General features: G+C 39.9%; 1 protein-coding gene across 2 annotated transcripts in view; it reads right to left on the reverse strand.

The window, feature by feature from the left end:
* Positions 1-20: 20 nt before the first annotated feature.
* BIVM (basic, immunoglobulin-like variable motif containing) overlaps positions 21-15,622 on the reverse strand; it is an 80,365-nt gene continuing 64,763 nt past the window's right edge. For both annotated transcript variants that reach the window (XM_058743210.1, XM_058743187.1), the window contains 7 exons: positions 12,327-12,574; positions 9,064-9,183; positions 8,683-8,896; positions 7,776-7,920; positions 3,616-3,818; positions 2,419-2,501; positions 21-707 (listed from right to left, as the gene is read on the reverse strand). In XM_058743210.1, the coding sequence (XP_058599193.1) occupies positions 117-707; positions 2,419-2,501; positions 3,616-3,818; positions 7,776-7,920; positions 8,683-8,896; positions 9,064-9,183; positions 12,327-12,574 (1,604 nt within the window). In that variant the 3' untranslated portion in view covers positions 21-116. The remainder of the gene's footprint in view (positions 708-2,418; positions 2,502-3,615; positions 3,819-7,775; positions 7,921-8,682; positions 8,897-9,063; positions 9,184-12,326; positions 12,575-15,622) is intronic.

Genomic DNA, 15,622 nt, shown 5'->3' on the forward strand with positions numbered 1-15,622 from the left:
TACAAACCACACAATAAAAAAATTGTGCACATACTTTTAATTGTACTATTTCATCACAACAAATTCATTACGAGATGTTAAGTTGTACCCGATGACAGAGAACACACTCGTTTAAATTAGCTTTTCCTCTTTCTCCCTCTGGTACCTCTCAGTTTGCCCTTTTTCTTCCCAAACACAGATCTGGCAGTCACCAGCACTGGTGCTGTCCCTGCTCGGTCATCATCACTAGAGCTGCTGCTGGTCGAGTCTTCGTCGCGGACAGGAGCAGGGCGCCCTGCTCTTAGCAAAGCCGGACGGCTGATGGGGGGCTCCTCGGCTGCTTTCCCCCTTTGCAGGTTCACCGAAGATACACACTCAGCATCCTCCCCAGAAGACGCCCCGGATGACGGCGAGAGGCAGGTGCCCCCCAGAAACCCACCACATTTATTCACTTGCTTAGGATCTGAAAGCCTCTTTCTTTTCAGGTTTGATGACTCTTTCCGTTTATTTGCCATGCTTCTCTTCTGGGTTTTTCCTTGTGCCGTATCCGGGAACTCACAGTCTTTCTCCATGGCAACAGACACCGCTTCTATTTCACTGGCCTCTTCTTCTCTTTCTTTTCTCAGCATACATGTCACAGCTCTGTTAAGTCTCTGGCTCCTAATACCCTTAGCATCTCGTCTCTCCTGTTGAGCTAATCTAAAGAAAGAATCAATTCGGAGCTGTGTCTAAAAAAATGAAATGAAATTAAAAATCAGCCAAGGAGGTAAACTTTCTAAAGCAAATCAAAGAGTTCCACCTTGATCACCAGCTTCGGAGGGCTGTTTCAGAGAATATGAATTCATTCTCTCTCAAAAGCCAAATCTCTCCTACGTGATTTGCTGGAGATAGGTTTTATTTTTCTAGATCATACTTAAAGCAGTACTTGTACCACCTCTGTCACCCCCAAGTCCCCCGTACACAGCTCAAATAAGAACCCTCTTCCAAGGCACGTAATGAGACTGAAATATTTCTCAGTAGCCAAAAAGACCACCTCCTCCAGGAGCAACACAGTGTCACGGGTCTGTTTCCAAATTTCACTCTTCCTTTCTTTTGAACTCATCATCCTCATGCGATACACTGAGGAGACAACCTCACAGCATATTGGGAGTCGTAGGAAACAGGCATGTGTTCTGGTTAGCAACCCCTCTTCTAGGAGGACAGTTGCATTCGGGAAAAGTTATATGCCTAATGTTCATCACACCATTATTTAGGAAAACCTGAAAATGGAGGGCCTGCTAAGTAAACTCAACCAGTAAGTGAAATCTCTTCGATGAAATGCAATCTGGTCACTTGAAATTATGAAACCTATGCAATACAGAAAATAGTCCTCTGTTATTAAGTATGGGGGGAGTCAGATCTATCAGACTGCACTTATGTGTGACAATAAATCTATGTGGGAATGGGGGTGTGGGGTGGGAATAAAAGAAAATAGACCTAAATGTTAACATCTGTGTCAGAGAAAGTAAATAATGGATAATTTTAATGCATTTTTTTCACTCTCTAATTTAGGGGAAATAAATTTATACTAACTTCTACAAGGTAAGGGAAAAAACATATTATAATAAAATATATCTGAAATTAAGGAGTAATCAGTCACTAAGCCAAGAAGCTTTCCGAGTCTGTTGGCATACAACGTCTGTATTAGAGAGAGCCCTCAAATAAGCAACAGGAGACTCTTTCTGGAAAAGCATGTCAGTTTTGTGTTGTGTTTTTTTTTTTTTGTTTTTTCAAAACTAACCGAGCTTGATGACAATAGATTTAAATATAAGTATCTTACAGGATATGGTCCCATACGTACAGGTAAACCATTCAGTAGAAATATTTTGGAGGTTGTTCCTGGGGTAGGAACAGTTTTCTGTATGGGTAGGAACATACTCACAGATGAGCAAGACACAATTATTTGCCAACTAGGGAGAACTGAGGGACATACAAAGGCCTCGTTTCTCCTCAAAAATCTCTCCTGCCAACATGCCATAATGATGACGATTCACATATAGAATTAAGGAGCATTAGTACTTGAGGAGAATTTAATGATCAGGATTGCTTTGGACTGGACACTTCCCCGACTTTTTAAAAATGAAAATAGCTCTGAAAAAGTAAAATATTCAACCATAAACACCTCAGTGTGTGATCCATTATTAGACTGTTTTTTTCAAAGTCAGAATGAATAATGCAAAGACACCAAAGTCCAGCCCTAAGAGTGAAATTCAAAAATTAAGACAAAGTGCAGTTTTCTTTTTCTGTTTTCCTCTGTTCTCCTATCTAAAGCATAATAATTTTAAAATGGATGTCATATGCCCTAAGATAAAAGAGTAACTCATCTTTAACAGCTGCCACTCACAGCCTGCCTAAGTTCACTCCTCACCCTGAATTTAGGAAAAGAGCTGCCATGATTACCTGCTGGGCGTTCAGTTGCTTTAATACTGGAAACAGAGACTCATCTGTCTTTGTCCTGTTCCAGCCAAAATAACGCTGACAAAATATGCAGGCAGTTAAGGCTTCTACGTGTTTTTTAAATATATTTAAACAAGTGATAAATAAAAAGGTCCAAAGAACTCACCCTAATTCCATTCCCCAGATCTTAGAGATTTTCATATTTATAAGGAATAAAGTGGTAGAGAAAAGAATGACAATGACTTCAGTGTCCTCTAAGATAAGACATATCCACTTCTCATTTTAGGACATCAAAGACTTGTTACTATGGAAAACAGTTAACCTAGATTAAAAACAAGTTTCAGATATCATACATATGTCTTTGAGAGAAAAATACTGTAGTTAGACTAATACTGTTAAACGTTTAAACACCTATCCAAATCATTATTTAAATATGCAGAAAGGAACATATAAATAATAATAAAAAACAAAAATACTAATCTTTTCTATTCTTTCAGAATGAATTAATACTTAGTTTGTGGTAGTATCTATGAATGCTTATCACTACTTATTTCAGAAAAGACCTTGTTTAACGCTAAAGAGATTATTCATGATAGCTAAAACACGGAAGCAACGCAAGTAGCCACGTATAGATGGACAGATAAGCAAAATGTGGGGCATCCACACAACAGAGTGTTATTCAGCCTTAAAAGGAAGGAAACTCTGACACGTGCTACAACATGGATGAACTTTGAAGACATTACGCTAAGTGACATAAGTCAGACACAAAAAGACCAATACTGTAGGATTCCTTAGTCAAGGAGGTCCTTAGTCAAAATCACAGAGACAGCCGACTGTGGTCACCAAGAGCTGAGTGGAGGCAGAAGGGGAGTTACTGTGTAATGGGGACAGGGTTTCGGTTCTTTCCGGATGAAAACAATATGGGGGTAGATGGTGGGGATTGGTGCACAACAATGTGAATGTATTTAACGGCACTGATGGGTACACTTAAAATGTTAAGATGATAAATTCTGTTCAGTGTATTTTACCACAAAAAAAAAAAAAAAAAGGAAAAGGAAAAATCCTAAGGAGAGAGAAAAAGGAGCATCTTAGATAGACAGAATGTTAAGAAAAAGCGGATCCTAGTGCATGTTCCCTCAGTTGCAAACGGAAACACATACTTGGCTCAGCGTTCCTTTACGTTTTAAGAAGTAAAAGGATATTCTCTAATTTTGTCGAGATCTGGCTTCCCCCACAGAAATGACCCCCTGGAGTCATCCACCACAGGTTTGAGGTAAGCGTCTGCCACAGCTGGGTTGGGAAAGCCAGGTGTGAGTTGCAGCTTGCGTAATTTTTTTTTCACTTTGGTGTCATAAGGGTCAGGTCTTATCTTCTTACTTTTTTGAGCTTCATGCCACCACTCTCTGGAAGGCAAAGGAGACAGACCACGACATTATAGTGGAAACGCTGCAGATACAGGCCTATACTTAGATAGAAGACGCAACGTCAAGTCCCGACTCCAGAACAAATCCTATGACCCACAGAGAACAACTTCATCATTTTTAATGTTCTTCACCACAACATGTAACGATGGCAAACACTGACTGAAAGCCTACCGTGCCTGGCACCGTGTTAGCTCTTCTACACGCCGTATATCACATGACCACAGTCCGACCACTGTCCTCACATCACAGATGAAGAGCTGAACGCCAGCAGAAGTCACTACCTGCTCAAGATTTCACAGCTGGGACTGGGAGGGTCAGAACCTGAGGATCTCCCTCCAGAGCCCACAGCTTCTCTGGGTCTCTTTCTTGCAGTAAAATGAAGTCAACTGTATCATTTACCTCAAACCAACTATAGTAACAGACCCAAGAATATTTAAGAATATGTAAAAATGCCAAGAACATGTTAAATTTTTAAAAATGCAGAACATGACTCTATATAAAGTATAACATCAATTTTGGAGAAAATGCATATATGTGAGAAAGAGAAAACATAAGCAAGCCAATTTAAAATAAGAAAAACAGTAACAACTATTATTTTACTGTGGGCGAGGCAATGTTCTAAGCAAGGACAGAGCTGTTCATTTTCTTCTTCATGTTTTATTCCTTCCTCAGTTTTTCCATCGTGACCATAAATTACCATGGCAAGTTCAAGACGGCCACACGTTCCATGACTCTCCTGCCATCCAGAAGTGGCTCGGTATCCCTTCCCTCGAGCCGGGTGGGCTCTGTGACCAAGGAAGTGATGCTGGGCCAGGTCTTCAGGGGCTGCAGTTTCCATATCCAGGCCCTGAGAATATCTGCCTCGGAAGCAGCCGACATGCTGTGAGGAAGCGCCCGCTAGTGAGGAGGTCCAGACGGACAGGGTCCACCATTCTGGCTGGGCTCCCGGCTGACAGTCAGCACCACCGGCCAGATCTGTGGCTCCAACTCCAGTGGATCCTCTAGCCCAGCGGAGCGGCCCCCGACACACATGGAACCCAACAAGACACGTCCACACAGCCTCACTAAACTGCAGATTCATGGGAAAAATCAATGGCTGCTGCTGTCTGAAGCCGCTGAGGTTCAACGTATTTTATAATATAGCAAGAGATAACCAGAAAAATTTATACAATTAGGAAACACGAATGGCATAAAGTTAAAATAAAAACATAAAGATAACCCTCACCAATCTATACATTCAATGGAACTTAAAAAAAACAAAACCTCTATCTCATGTTCCACTGCTTAACATGCTTACTAGTATCAGAAACTCAGGTTTGCTCTCAGCCAGCCCCACCTCACCGATGCTGGAGCGCCATCTAGTGTTACAAAAGACTAACTGCAGTCTTCGCTGCAGGGCCAAATGGAAAAGGAAAAAAGAATACCGTTTCCAAGAGTGCACTAAGGGAATACCTGTAATTCTTCCCCACTCTTTTGAATTTTCACCTTTGAGATAAGTAATTCGGATTGTCTGCTAGGAGGAGCAGCACAACACGCTGAGCACTCCTCACAAGAAACAATCACCCCTCTGAAAGCAAGAGGGCCAGGCACTCACATAAAGATGCAAGAGAGTCGGCCAATCAGCCCAGCAGGCGGAAGCGACTGTGTTAAGACTGAAGGGTCTGGGCCCGGGCCAGGTCAGCGGGGTGGACTGCTGTTCTCTGGCCCTGCTCTTTCGGGGCTCTTTGAGCCCAGTGTTTTCAGACCTCATTTTCCCCCAAGCATCCAAAATGTTCTGTGAAATATCCCCCAGTTTAAATGTTGGTAGCCAATTCAAAATTAGAGCCCCTCTTTCGTGGTTGGCCAAACCACGCACAGCTGGGCTGAACTCGGTGGGCGAGCCCAGAGCAGCTCCACCTTACAGGGGTGGAGGGTGACTGGCCAGGGCCCCCTTGGGAGAAAGGGAACGCAGAAATGAAAGCAAGGCAACGTCCTCAATTTTACTGCTCTTCAGCTTCTCTTCCTGCTCTTTAACTCCACATAGACCTTAACGCTGCCCAGCCAGGCACAGCGAAGGCTGCTCCTCTCTGCCATTGACCAGCTAGACAAGCAAACCAGAAACGGCTAAAGTGGACTCTGAAAATGTACACCATTCAACTGACAACAAACAAGCAAAATTTACTGAGAGAGAAAAACTGGCATAAATAGGCATTCACTGTATCACAAATTCAAATTTTCACCAACAAAAAAAAATTGGGATATCAAATTGAAAACCCAAATACCATTTTTACTTATCCTAAAATAATTAGGTAAGAACCCAAATATATGTCTATAAAGACACTCAAATCATGTTTGTTTAGACTTAAAAAAAATAAAAATAACAACCAGCTTCTGATTAAATTAATTAATCATGATACATCAAGACTACCACAGAGTCATTAAAAACTGATACTTGGGGCACCCATGTGGCTCAATCAGTTAAACGTCCAAGTCTTGATTTCCGCTCAGGTAATGATCTCACGGTCGTGAAATTGAGACCCGCATCAGGTTCTGCACTGGGCATGGAGCCTGCTTAAGATTCTCTCTCTCCCTCTGCCCCTCTCCCCTGCTCGTGCTCTCTCTCTCTCCGAAAAAATGTTTATTAAAAAAACTAAAAACTAAAAATTTAAAAAAGACCCTGATAATAACCTATACATTGTAAAAAGTAGATGAAATCATCCCATTCTTATAAAAAGAAATAATACACACTTACATGAGTACACATGTATGTATGTTTGTATATATACAATGAATAGAGTATACTGTGCATAGAAAAGTCTAAAATTATATAAATCAAGATATTAACTGTAACCATTGCTTTAATTCATGTCATAATCTTTCTATTATTTGTATAATAAAGTTATTTGCAGTTTTTCAAGTTACTGATATACCATGACCTACAAGCTACCTAGTAAGTGACTTCCAGTATATTATTTCCTCAATAATATGCAAATTATGAAGACAGAAATAAAGAAAGCATAAAATACATACATTGATTATGTATGCTACAGCTGGAGTACAGCAAATATTAAAACCATTTCTGTATTTAAGTTTTAATTTTAATCACTGATCCTTTAGAGAAGAACATCTGAGCATTTTTCAGACACAGGAGGCACATCTGGAAAGAACCCTAAAGAATCATTAAGTCAACTACTACCAAACAGTATCTCATGACAAGGTGGTGGTTAGAAAATGCCATCACAGCCTCACAAATAAACTACAAGCCACTGAACTGTGAAATTTATGGTATATGACTTACATTCCATTTTTTTTTAAATGCGATCAATGACTAACCTGAAAGAAAGAAGGACTTTCACAGACATCGTCCTAACTACCATCTCAGTACCCGAAGGACAACACAACCTGGGCTCTGGCTGGAAGGCAGCCCCACCAGGGGACGCACCTGAGTACACTCAGCAAGAAGGACAGCAGGGCCCAATACAAAGTTCTCAGCATCCTATTTCCATGCCTTCTCTGCCTGACTGTTCAGAACACCTGACACACACAAGTACAGGTACATGTTTGTTTCTCTTCTTCCCCAAGAGCATGGGGCTCCGTGAGAGCGCAGTGGAGACTTAGTTATCACTCCTACCCCAGTCTCGCAGGCTGTCTGACACACAGTCCCTACTAAATAAATATCTGAATGAATGAAACAGAAATTTCTACTTGCCTATGAAATCCCATAGGCCTGGCTATGTACCCCTGAACCAGGATAAGTCTGGTGTCTCTAAAAACATTGTCTCTGATTTCATTGAACTATAGAAAAGGGAAAACAAGTTTAGTAACCCAATCTATTCCTCCTTCTGTTTTCCCAATGAACAGTGATTTGTAACAGTTCATGACATAAATAATAGTTCTGTTTGTTACACTGGGTATTTACATAAACATCTGAATTAAAGAAATTAACAAAGAACTTACGAGAATTTTAGGAGAGGTTCCAGGCCATGTCCAGGGAATTCATTGAGAATTTCCATGGCTGTAACACAACCTACAGTTGGTATTCCTTCTGTATAATCACTTCCAAGCAAATAGGCCAAATTTATTAATTTATTCCGGTCTAATCCTATAAAAGTAAAAATAATTTTATATTTTTAACATTTTTACTAGAACACACCAAGCAAGCCTCTGCCTCAGGGCCTTTGCACTCTCTAGGGCCTTTGTCAGACACGCTCATCCCTAAGGTATGTACAACACTCACTACCTCTTTTTTTTAGGTCCTAGCCCAAAAGCTACCTATTAGTAGTCTTTCCTTAGCACAACTCTGTATATGACAGCACACACACTTCCTGTGCCTATAAGTCACCCTCTCCTCTTTTACAGCTTTATTTTTCTATATGGTACTTATGTCGAATTATGGTTTACACTTATCATCTGTTTCTCCTACCAGACTTTCATTCTCCGCTGTTTCCCCACTGCCAAGGACAATACCTGGCATAGAGGAATTGATATATATTTGTTAAATAAATGGGAAAAGGAAGAATCACTGCCAGAAAAGCCAACAGAGGGCCACGAAGCTCATGACTCCAGCAGGAGTGACTCCCCCCTGCCTCCCCATCTCTACCACCTTTGGTTTACTCTGGAGACCTCAGGTAACCAGTCAAAGTCTAAGCAGGTCAGGTAATTAAAAATGCAGAACATTCCTAAACATTACTAGGGTTTTAATTCTTAATTCTAATTTAAAAATCCTATTCCTCTATATAAGCAAAAGATCACTTACATGAAAACTTGTACAGACCAACCATTTCCATTAATACATCAAATTAGTTCCTTGGACAGGAAAAAATTCATAATACAAATTCAACGTAATCATACTCTGAAGTCTTACCAAGTTGGTTGTGAAAGTCCACATACTGGTAATATTCTACAAACTTGTTTTTATTAAAAAAGTTTTTATAGACATGCCGTGCTCCAAACAGCCAAATATCACTATCATCAGTGATTGTTCCAGAAGTTTGATCAGTCAAATCCAGGATGGCGCACTGAGCCTCTGCTTCCATGGGAGCCTCAATGTAGGGAATCCCAAACAGGCGAAGAAGTTCCTGAGGAGTTACAGACACGCAATCACCCCTGTGGAATGCAGGACCTGGCCGTGACCAGAAATGGGAGCAGTGCGTAAACATTTCACTTACTGCATTCCCTTGGGGAATCTGATTAAGTACAAGCAGCGCTATGTACCATTAAAGGAGGCTTGAGCTGGTACACCTACCTGGCTTTCCAGGAACATCTGCCCTGTCACGGTAGCAGCAATCCGTTCTTGCTGCTGTTTTTGTGCTTTCAGTGAATTCTGTTGTTCTAACAGGTTGCTCTCCAGAGTTTCCAGTTCCTCCTATAAAATAATTCCATCTGTAGATAATTATTATTAATAGTCCAATTAAACTCATGTCTTACAAAAAGCTTGCATTTAGTCTGAGTAAATTACCAAATAAGCTCTCTTCCTTATGAAGTTTTCCACTTGGATTTCTGAGTAAGTCTGTAATTTCTTTAGAGTTCCCTCACTACATCACACAGAAGTGGAGACCATCCCAGACAGCAACCTACACAAAACAGGAGCCATCAGCAAGAACAAGATGTATGCAAATAGAAACTGAGTGTAAAGAAACTGTGGTATAGGGGGGCCTGGCTGGCTCAGCCAATAGAGCATGGGATTCTTGATCTTAGGGTTGTGAGTTCAAGCCCCAAGTTGAGTGTAGAGATTACTTAAAAGCAAAATCTTTTTAAAAAAGAAAGAAAGCAAACTGTGTTATACATGCATACAATGAAAATACTATTCAGCCATAAAAAAAACAATGAAACCTTGCCTTCTGTGACAACATGGATGGACCTTGAGGGCATTATGCTAGTAAAATAAATTAGAGAAAGACAATTACCACATGATCTTTCTTACAGGTGGAATCTAAAAAAATTTTTTTAATTAAAAAGATTTTAATAGGTTGTAGATACAGAGAATAAATTGGTGGTTGCTGGGGAGGCTGGGGAGGGGGAGAAATGGGTAAACTGTTGAGTTTTGGGTTTTTGAGTTTAAACAAATTGAATTTAAAAAAATCCTTGGTAAGATACCACTTCCCATCCACTAGGATGACTAGAATCAAAAGGACAGATATAACTGTGGAACCCTTGTGCACTGCTGATGGGAATGGTGTAGCCACTTTAGAAAACAGTCTGATGGGTCCTCAAAAGATTAAACACAGTTACCCTGTAACCCAGCAATTCTATCCCCTAGGTGTGGACCAAAGAGAAATGAAGACATACATCCTCACAAAAACCTGTACGTGGAAGTTTATAACAACATTTTTCATAATAGCCAAAAAGTATAAACAACCCAAATGTCCACCAAATGATGAACGGATAAAATGTGGTATGTATCCATACAGTGGAATACTATTTGGCAATAAAAAGAAATAAAGTCCTGGGGCACCTGGGTGGCTCAGCCAGTTAAACGTCCAACTCTTGATTTCAGCTCAGGTCCTGATCTCTCGGTTTGTGAGTTAGAGCCCTGCATCCAGCTCTGCACTGACAATGCAGAGCCTGCTTGGGATTCATTCTCTCTCTCTCTCTCCCTCTCTCTCTCTCTCTCAGTCTCTGCCACTCCCAGCTCACTCGTGCATGTGCACGTTCTCTCTCTCTCCCAAAATAAATAAACTTAAAAAAAAATTTTTTTAATTAAAAAAAAAAAAGAAGTACTAACACATGCTACAACATGGATGGACCTTGAAAACATTCTGCTAAATGAATGGAGCCAGAAACAAAAGGCACAAGTTGTATGCTCCCATTTATCTGGAATTTCCAGAAAAGACAAATCCACAGAGACAGAAAGTCAATGAGTGGACCACTGATGAGTGGTTCCCAGGGGCTGAGAGGAAGACATGGGGTATGACTGCTAATCAGTACAAGGCTTCTTTTTGGGGTGATGGACAGGTTCTAAAACTGTGATGATTACATAACTGTGAATACACTAAAAGCTACAAACTGTAAAAACTAAAATCAATTTCTATAACATCAAAAATATGAAATACTTGGAGATGAATCTGACAAAGGATATGTAAGAGTTATACAAGGAAAACTGTAAAACACTGCTGAGAAAACTGCAAAAGATCTAAGTGAATCAAGATATATCCTTGTTCACTGATCAGAAGATACAGTGTTGCTAAGATGCTAATTCTCCCCAAATCGATCTGTGTATTCAACACAATCTCATCAAAACTGAGAAGCTAATTCTAAAATTTATGTGGAAATGCATAGGATTTATTACAGTGAAGCAACTTTGAAAAAACAAAGTCAGAAGACTCAACTTCACATTGCCTCAAAATTTGTGATGTTTTAGTTGATTTTGGTATATCATTCAAGGCACCAAAGCTCTTTTATTTTTCTAGCACCACTGAAAAGACTATCCTTTCTCCATCCAACTGCCTTTGTAGCATTGTTGAAAATCTGTTGTCCATACACGCACAGATCTATTTCTGTACTTTCTATTAAGTTCTGTTGATCTATGTGTCTACCTTTATGCCAAGAGTAAACTGTCTTGATTATTGTTGCTTGGTTCTGTTGCTGGACTCTATTTTGTTCTACTGATCTATGTATCTACCCTTTAGCCAATATAATACTGTCCTGATTACTGTAGCTTTATAGTAAATCCTGATATCAAGTAGTATAAGTCCTCCAATTTTTTTCTTTTTCAAAATTGTTTTGAGTACTCTAGTTTCGTTGCTTTTGTGCATAAATTTTAGAATAAGCTTGTTAATATCCAACAAAAATTTCTGTTGGGTTTTACTGGAATTCCATTAATCTATGGATCAGTTTGGGGAGAACTGAAATCTTAATGATACTGAGTCTTCCCATCCAAAACTACATGTATTTAGGCCTTCCCTGATTTCTATCATTAGTGTTTGCAGTTTTGAACATTATCTTTCACATATGTTATAAGCTGCACACACAGTATTTTATGCTTTTAGGTGCTACTGTATGTGGTTCTTGCTGTGGACTGAATTGTGTTCCCCCAAATTTCACATGTTAAAGCCCTAACCCCAGATGTGACTGCATCTGGAGATAGTATCTTCAGGAGATAATTAAGGTTAAATGAGGTCATAAAGGTGGAGCCCTAATCTGATAGGACTGTAGCCTTAGAAAAAGAGGTATCTCCTTCCCTCTCTCCCTACCCTCTTCCTCCCCTCCTCTACCAGCCCCCTCTCGCACCCCACTCCACCCGTACCATGTGAGGACATGGCAAGAAGGCAGCCATCTACAAGCCAGAAAAAGAGCTCTCACCAGGAAACAACAATAGCCTGCACCTTGATCTTAGACTTCCCAATCACCAGAACTATGAAAAAATAAGTTTGTTATTTAAGGAAAAGAAAAAAAAAAAAAGCATGCAAATAGCTAATAAATGTTCATCCAGTAACTCCTTAAAGCTCAAAAGCTGTTTAACTTGGCTCTTTCTTAGCAATAAGCTAAAACTCAATGTCATATTATTACCAAATTAATATCTTGCCATTCATTAAGTGAACTGTCTGCATCTTTTTCAGCTTCGTCGCGTGGCTCAATATCCAAGGCCTCACTTCCAGAGTTGTGTCTTAGGGGGCCCTCGGAGTCACCAGTGGCTTCTTCCTTCTCAGTTCCTACTGGTTCCTCTTCATCTTGTTCAGAGGGAGGTCTGGAAGCTTCATGTGACTCAGCTTGAAGTTCATCACTACTAGGTACACTCTGGACCTCAATGAAACTTCCTGGACCAAAATGAACAAGATCACTTTATTTATAAGTGAAACATTAAAACTATCCTGAAATCATCAAGAGCTTTCCAAAGTATCCTTAAAAATGTTTCACGGTGGGACACTTGGGTGGTTCAGTTGGTTAAGTGTCCAACTCTTGATTTCGGCTCAGATCATGATCTCACAGTTTGAATTCAAGCCCCGCTTGGGATTCTCTCTCTCCCTCTCTCTCTGCCCCTCCCCTGCTCGTGCTATCTCTCTCTCTCAAAATAAATAAATAAGCAAAAAAAATTTTATAAAAAAATGTTTTACTCTCAAAAGATTTGAATTTAATAGAAAACATGTAACAATAACATATTACTATTAAATATATTTAATAATAAATATCTATAACTTCACAATAAGCCTTTTCCATTAGGTAAACTGGCACTGCCTTTGAAGTTAGGAACAAAGCTTTCAAAGATTTGCATATAAGCTTTATGTAAATATGCTAAGTTAACTAATATTGTTTTAAAGTTCACAAAAGGGTATAATCAGAGATGTAAACAATCAGGTAGGTTGTTAAATATGTTTTCATGCTACTTCACTAGAACATAGCAAAGAATGAAGCTGTGACTTAGCGGAAAGAATCCTGGATAAGTACTCAGGGGAAATAGCTCTTCTCTTACACTTGCCTTCCCTCCTCTCTTGTGTCTTTTCTTTTCTGTGAAAAAAATTGATTCCCTTCCTTCCCTTCAGGTGGAGGAGGCTGGATTTCAGGATGCAATCAGGACAGAGTGGGCTGGAGATCCCAGAGTGGGGACTGGAGCCAAGAAGACAGCCAGGACCAAGGAGGACACCAATGGGATCAGATGGTTACAAACCGAGAGAGAACAAGCAATTGGTTAATGTATTAAGGACAACAGGAGTCAGGTTTTTCACTGTTTGGAAAAGAAATTAGAACAAAGATGGAAGCTAATATGAAATCTGTAATATTGAATTGGACTGCAGATACTACTATGAACTTACAGATTTGTACATGTGTAATTCATACTTATTTGTAGAGAAATAAATACAGATGGGTGTGTGCACGTTTGTGTGTGTATACATAAATATATTTCCTGGCTTTGTCCCTGAGAGGGCCTGAAGCAATGACACCCCAGTAACGGTGAACACACTCAGTGTCCAGACCTTGGTTTCCAAACATCATGCTCCATTACAAGGACTAGGGCTCTTTGGTGAACTGCTTGGACCCAGGGACAGGACAGGGCAGGATAAGTAGAAAAGAAATCTGGAATATCTTGACCAGAAAGTAAAGAAATGCTCAAAATATAACGGGGAATTGTCCAAAGTCACAGGAGCCAGCCTAAAGGGGCCCACACTGGCCAAAGCTGGGACAATTCCAGAAATAAAGTATGACAGCATCATAAATCACAATAATCATAATAAAGTAAGAATTCTTGGGTCCACATTGATATAAAAAAATAATAAATGGGGAAAGGGGGGAAATCTTCCTTACAGAAGGATGTAAACCAAAAAATACATAAGGAACAATGAACTAAAACACTATCATTTGGCAAGAAGCCTTGGGTGGCTCAGTCGGTTGGTCATCCAGCTCTTGATTTCGGCTCAGGTCATGATCTCAGTTGCAAGATCAAGCCCACAGCAGGCTCTGAGCTGGCCATTGAGCCTGCTCAAGGTTCTCTCTTGCTCTCTCTGCCCTTTCCTGGCTGGCACACTCACACACTCTTTCTCTCTTTCAAAAAAAAAAAAAAAAAAACCCTACCATTTGGCAACATGATAGTAATCATTTAGGCAAAAATCATCAATGAATGCTAAAACAGGTGGTAAAGGTTTGTTCAGAAACAGCATATTTACACAGCCTCAAAAATTCCTTTCCATAAAATACTAATTACAAGGAAGAAACAGTATCTTTAGAATGAAACTCAGCAGACACCAGGAAAAAAGTTACCTTGTGTATGTGTAGAGTCAATTCTCGCTATTCATTGCAGTATGTTCGATAAAGTCACTGCAAACTCCTAATCCATGAATAGTCATTGTTCACAGAGTAAATATATTTATAATCTCAAATCCTAATAACAACCTATCTTGGTAAATTCTGTTTTCTTTATCTTACAAAAGAGGAAATGAGGTTTAGGAGTTTTAAGAGACTTGCCTGAGGCTGCCCCACTAACAGGTGCCAAAACTGGGATTCAAACCCCATCCAACTAGACCCTGAGCCAGAGCTTTTGGTCTACACTTCCCTGCTCCCTTCCATATTCACGCTATGGTCACCTCTGTAGGACAGCTGAAATAAGAAGGCACAGTGACATCTTGTTCAACCTTAGCTGGGAACGGAATGGCAATTCTAACTTTTAGCCACTTTATTCAGGTCCAGGAATGACCACAAAGACACTACTGATAAGTATTGATTCTGCGTTACAAATAAATTTTAGTAAGTAGGCAACTTCACAGATAAAAACCTGTGAATAATGAGGATCGGCCATACATGGGGCACCTGGGTGACTCAGTCAGTTAAGCGTCCGACTTCAGCTGAGGTCATGATCTCATGATTCATGGGTTCAAGCCCCATGTCTGGCTGTGCACTGACAGTGCAGAGCCTGGAGCCTGCTTCAGATTCTGTGTCTCCCTCTCTCACTCTGCCCCTCCCTTCCTTGTGCGCGCTCTCTCTCTCTCTCTCTCTCTCTCTCTCTCTGAAAAATAAACATTTTTAAAAAATGAGGATAGCCATATAGAAGTCTATGTACATATAAATGTATATAAACAAAAAGATACGATAAAGCAAATGTGGTAAAATGCTAGCCACTGAGGTACTGGGTAAAGGAACTAAGATGTTTTGTAATGTCTTTCAATTTTATTAAGTGTGTTATTATTTCAAAACAAGAAGTTATAAAAAACTAAAAGACTCACCTTTACCTTTTCCAACTAAGGTACTCCCTCCTTTTATATTTTAATTTTTTTAATTTTTTAATGTTTTTTATTTATTTTTGAGAGAGACAGACAGACAGACAAGACTACAAGGGGATGGGGCAGAGAGAGAATAGAAGACACAGAATCCAAAGC

The sequence above is a fragment of the Neofelis nebulosa genome, chromosome 1, assembly GCF_028018385.1.
Source record: "Neofelis nebulosa isolate mNeoNeb1 chromosome 1, mNeoNeb1.pri, whole genome shotgun sequence".
Taxonomy (NCBI): Eukaryota; Metazoa; Chordata; class Mammalia; order Carnivora; family Felidae; genus Neofelis; species Neofelis nebulosa.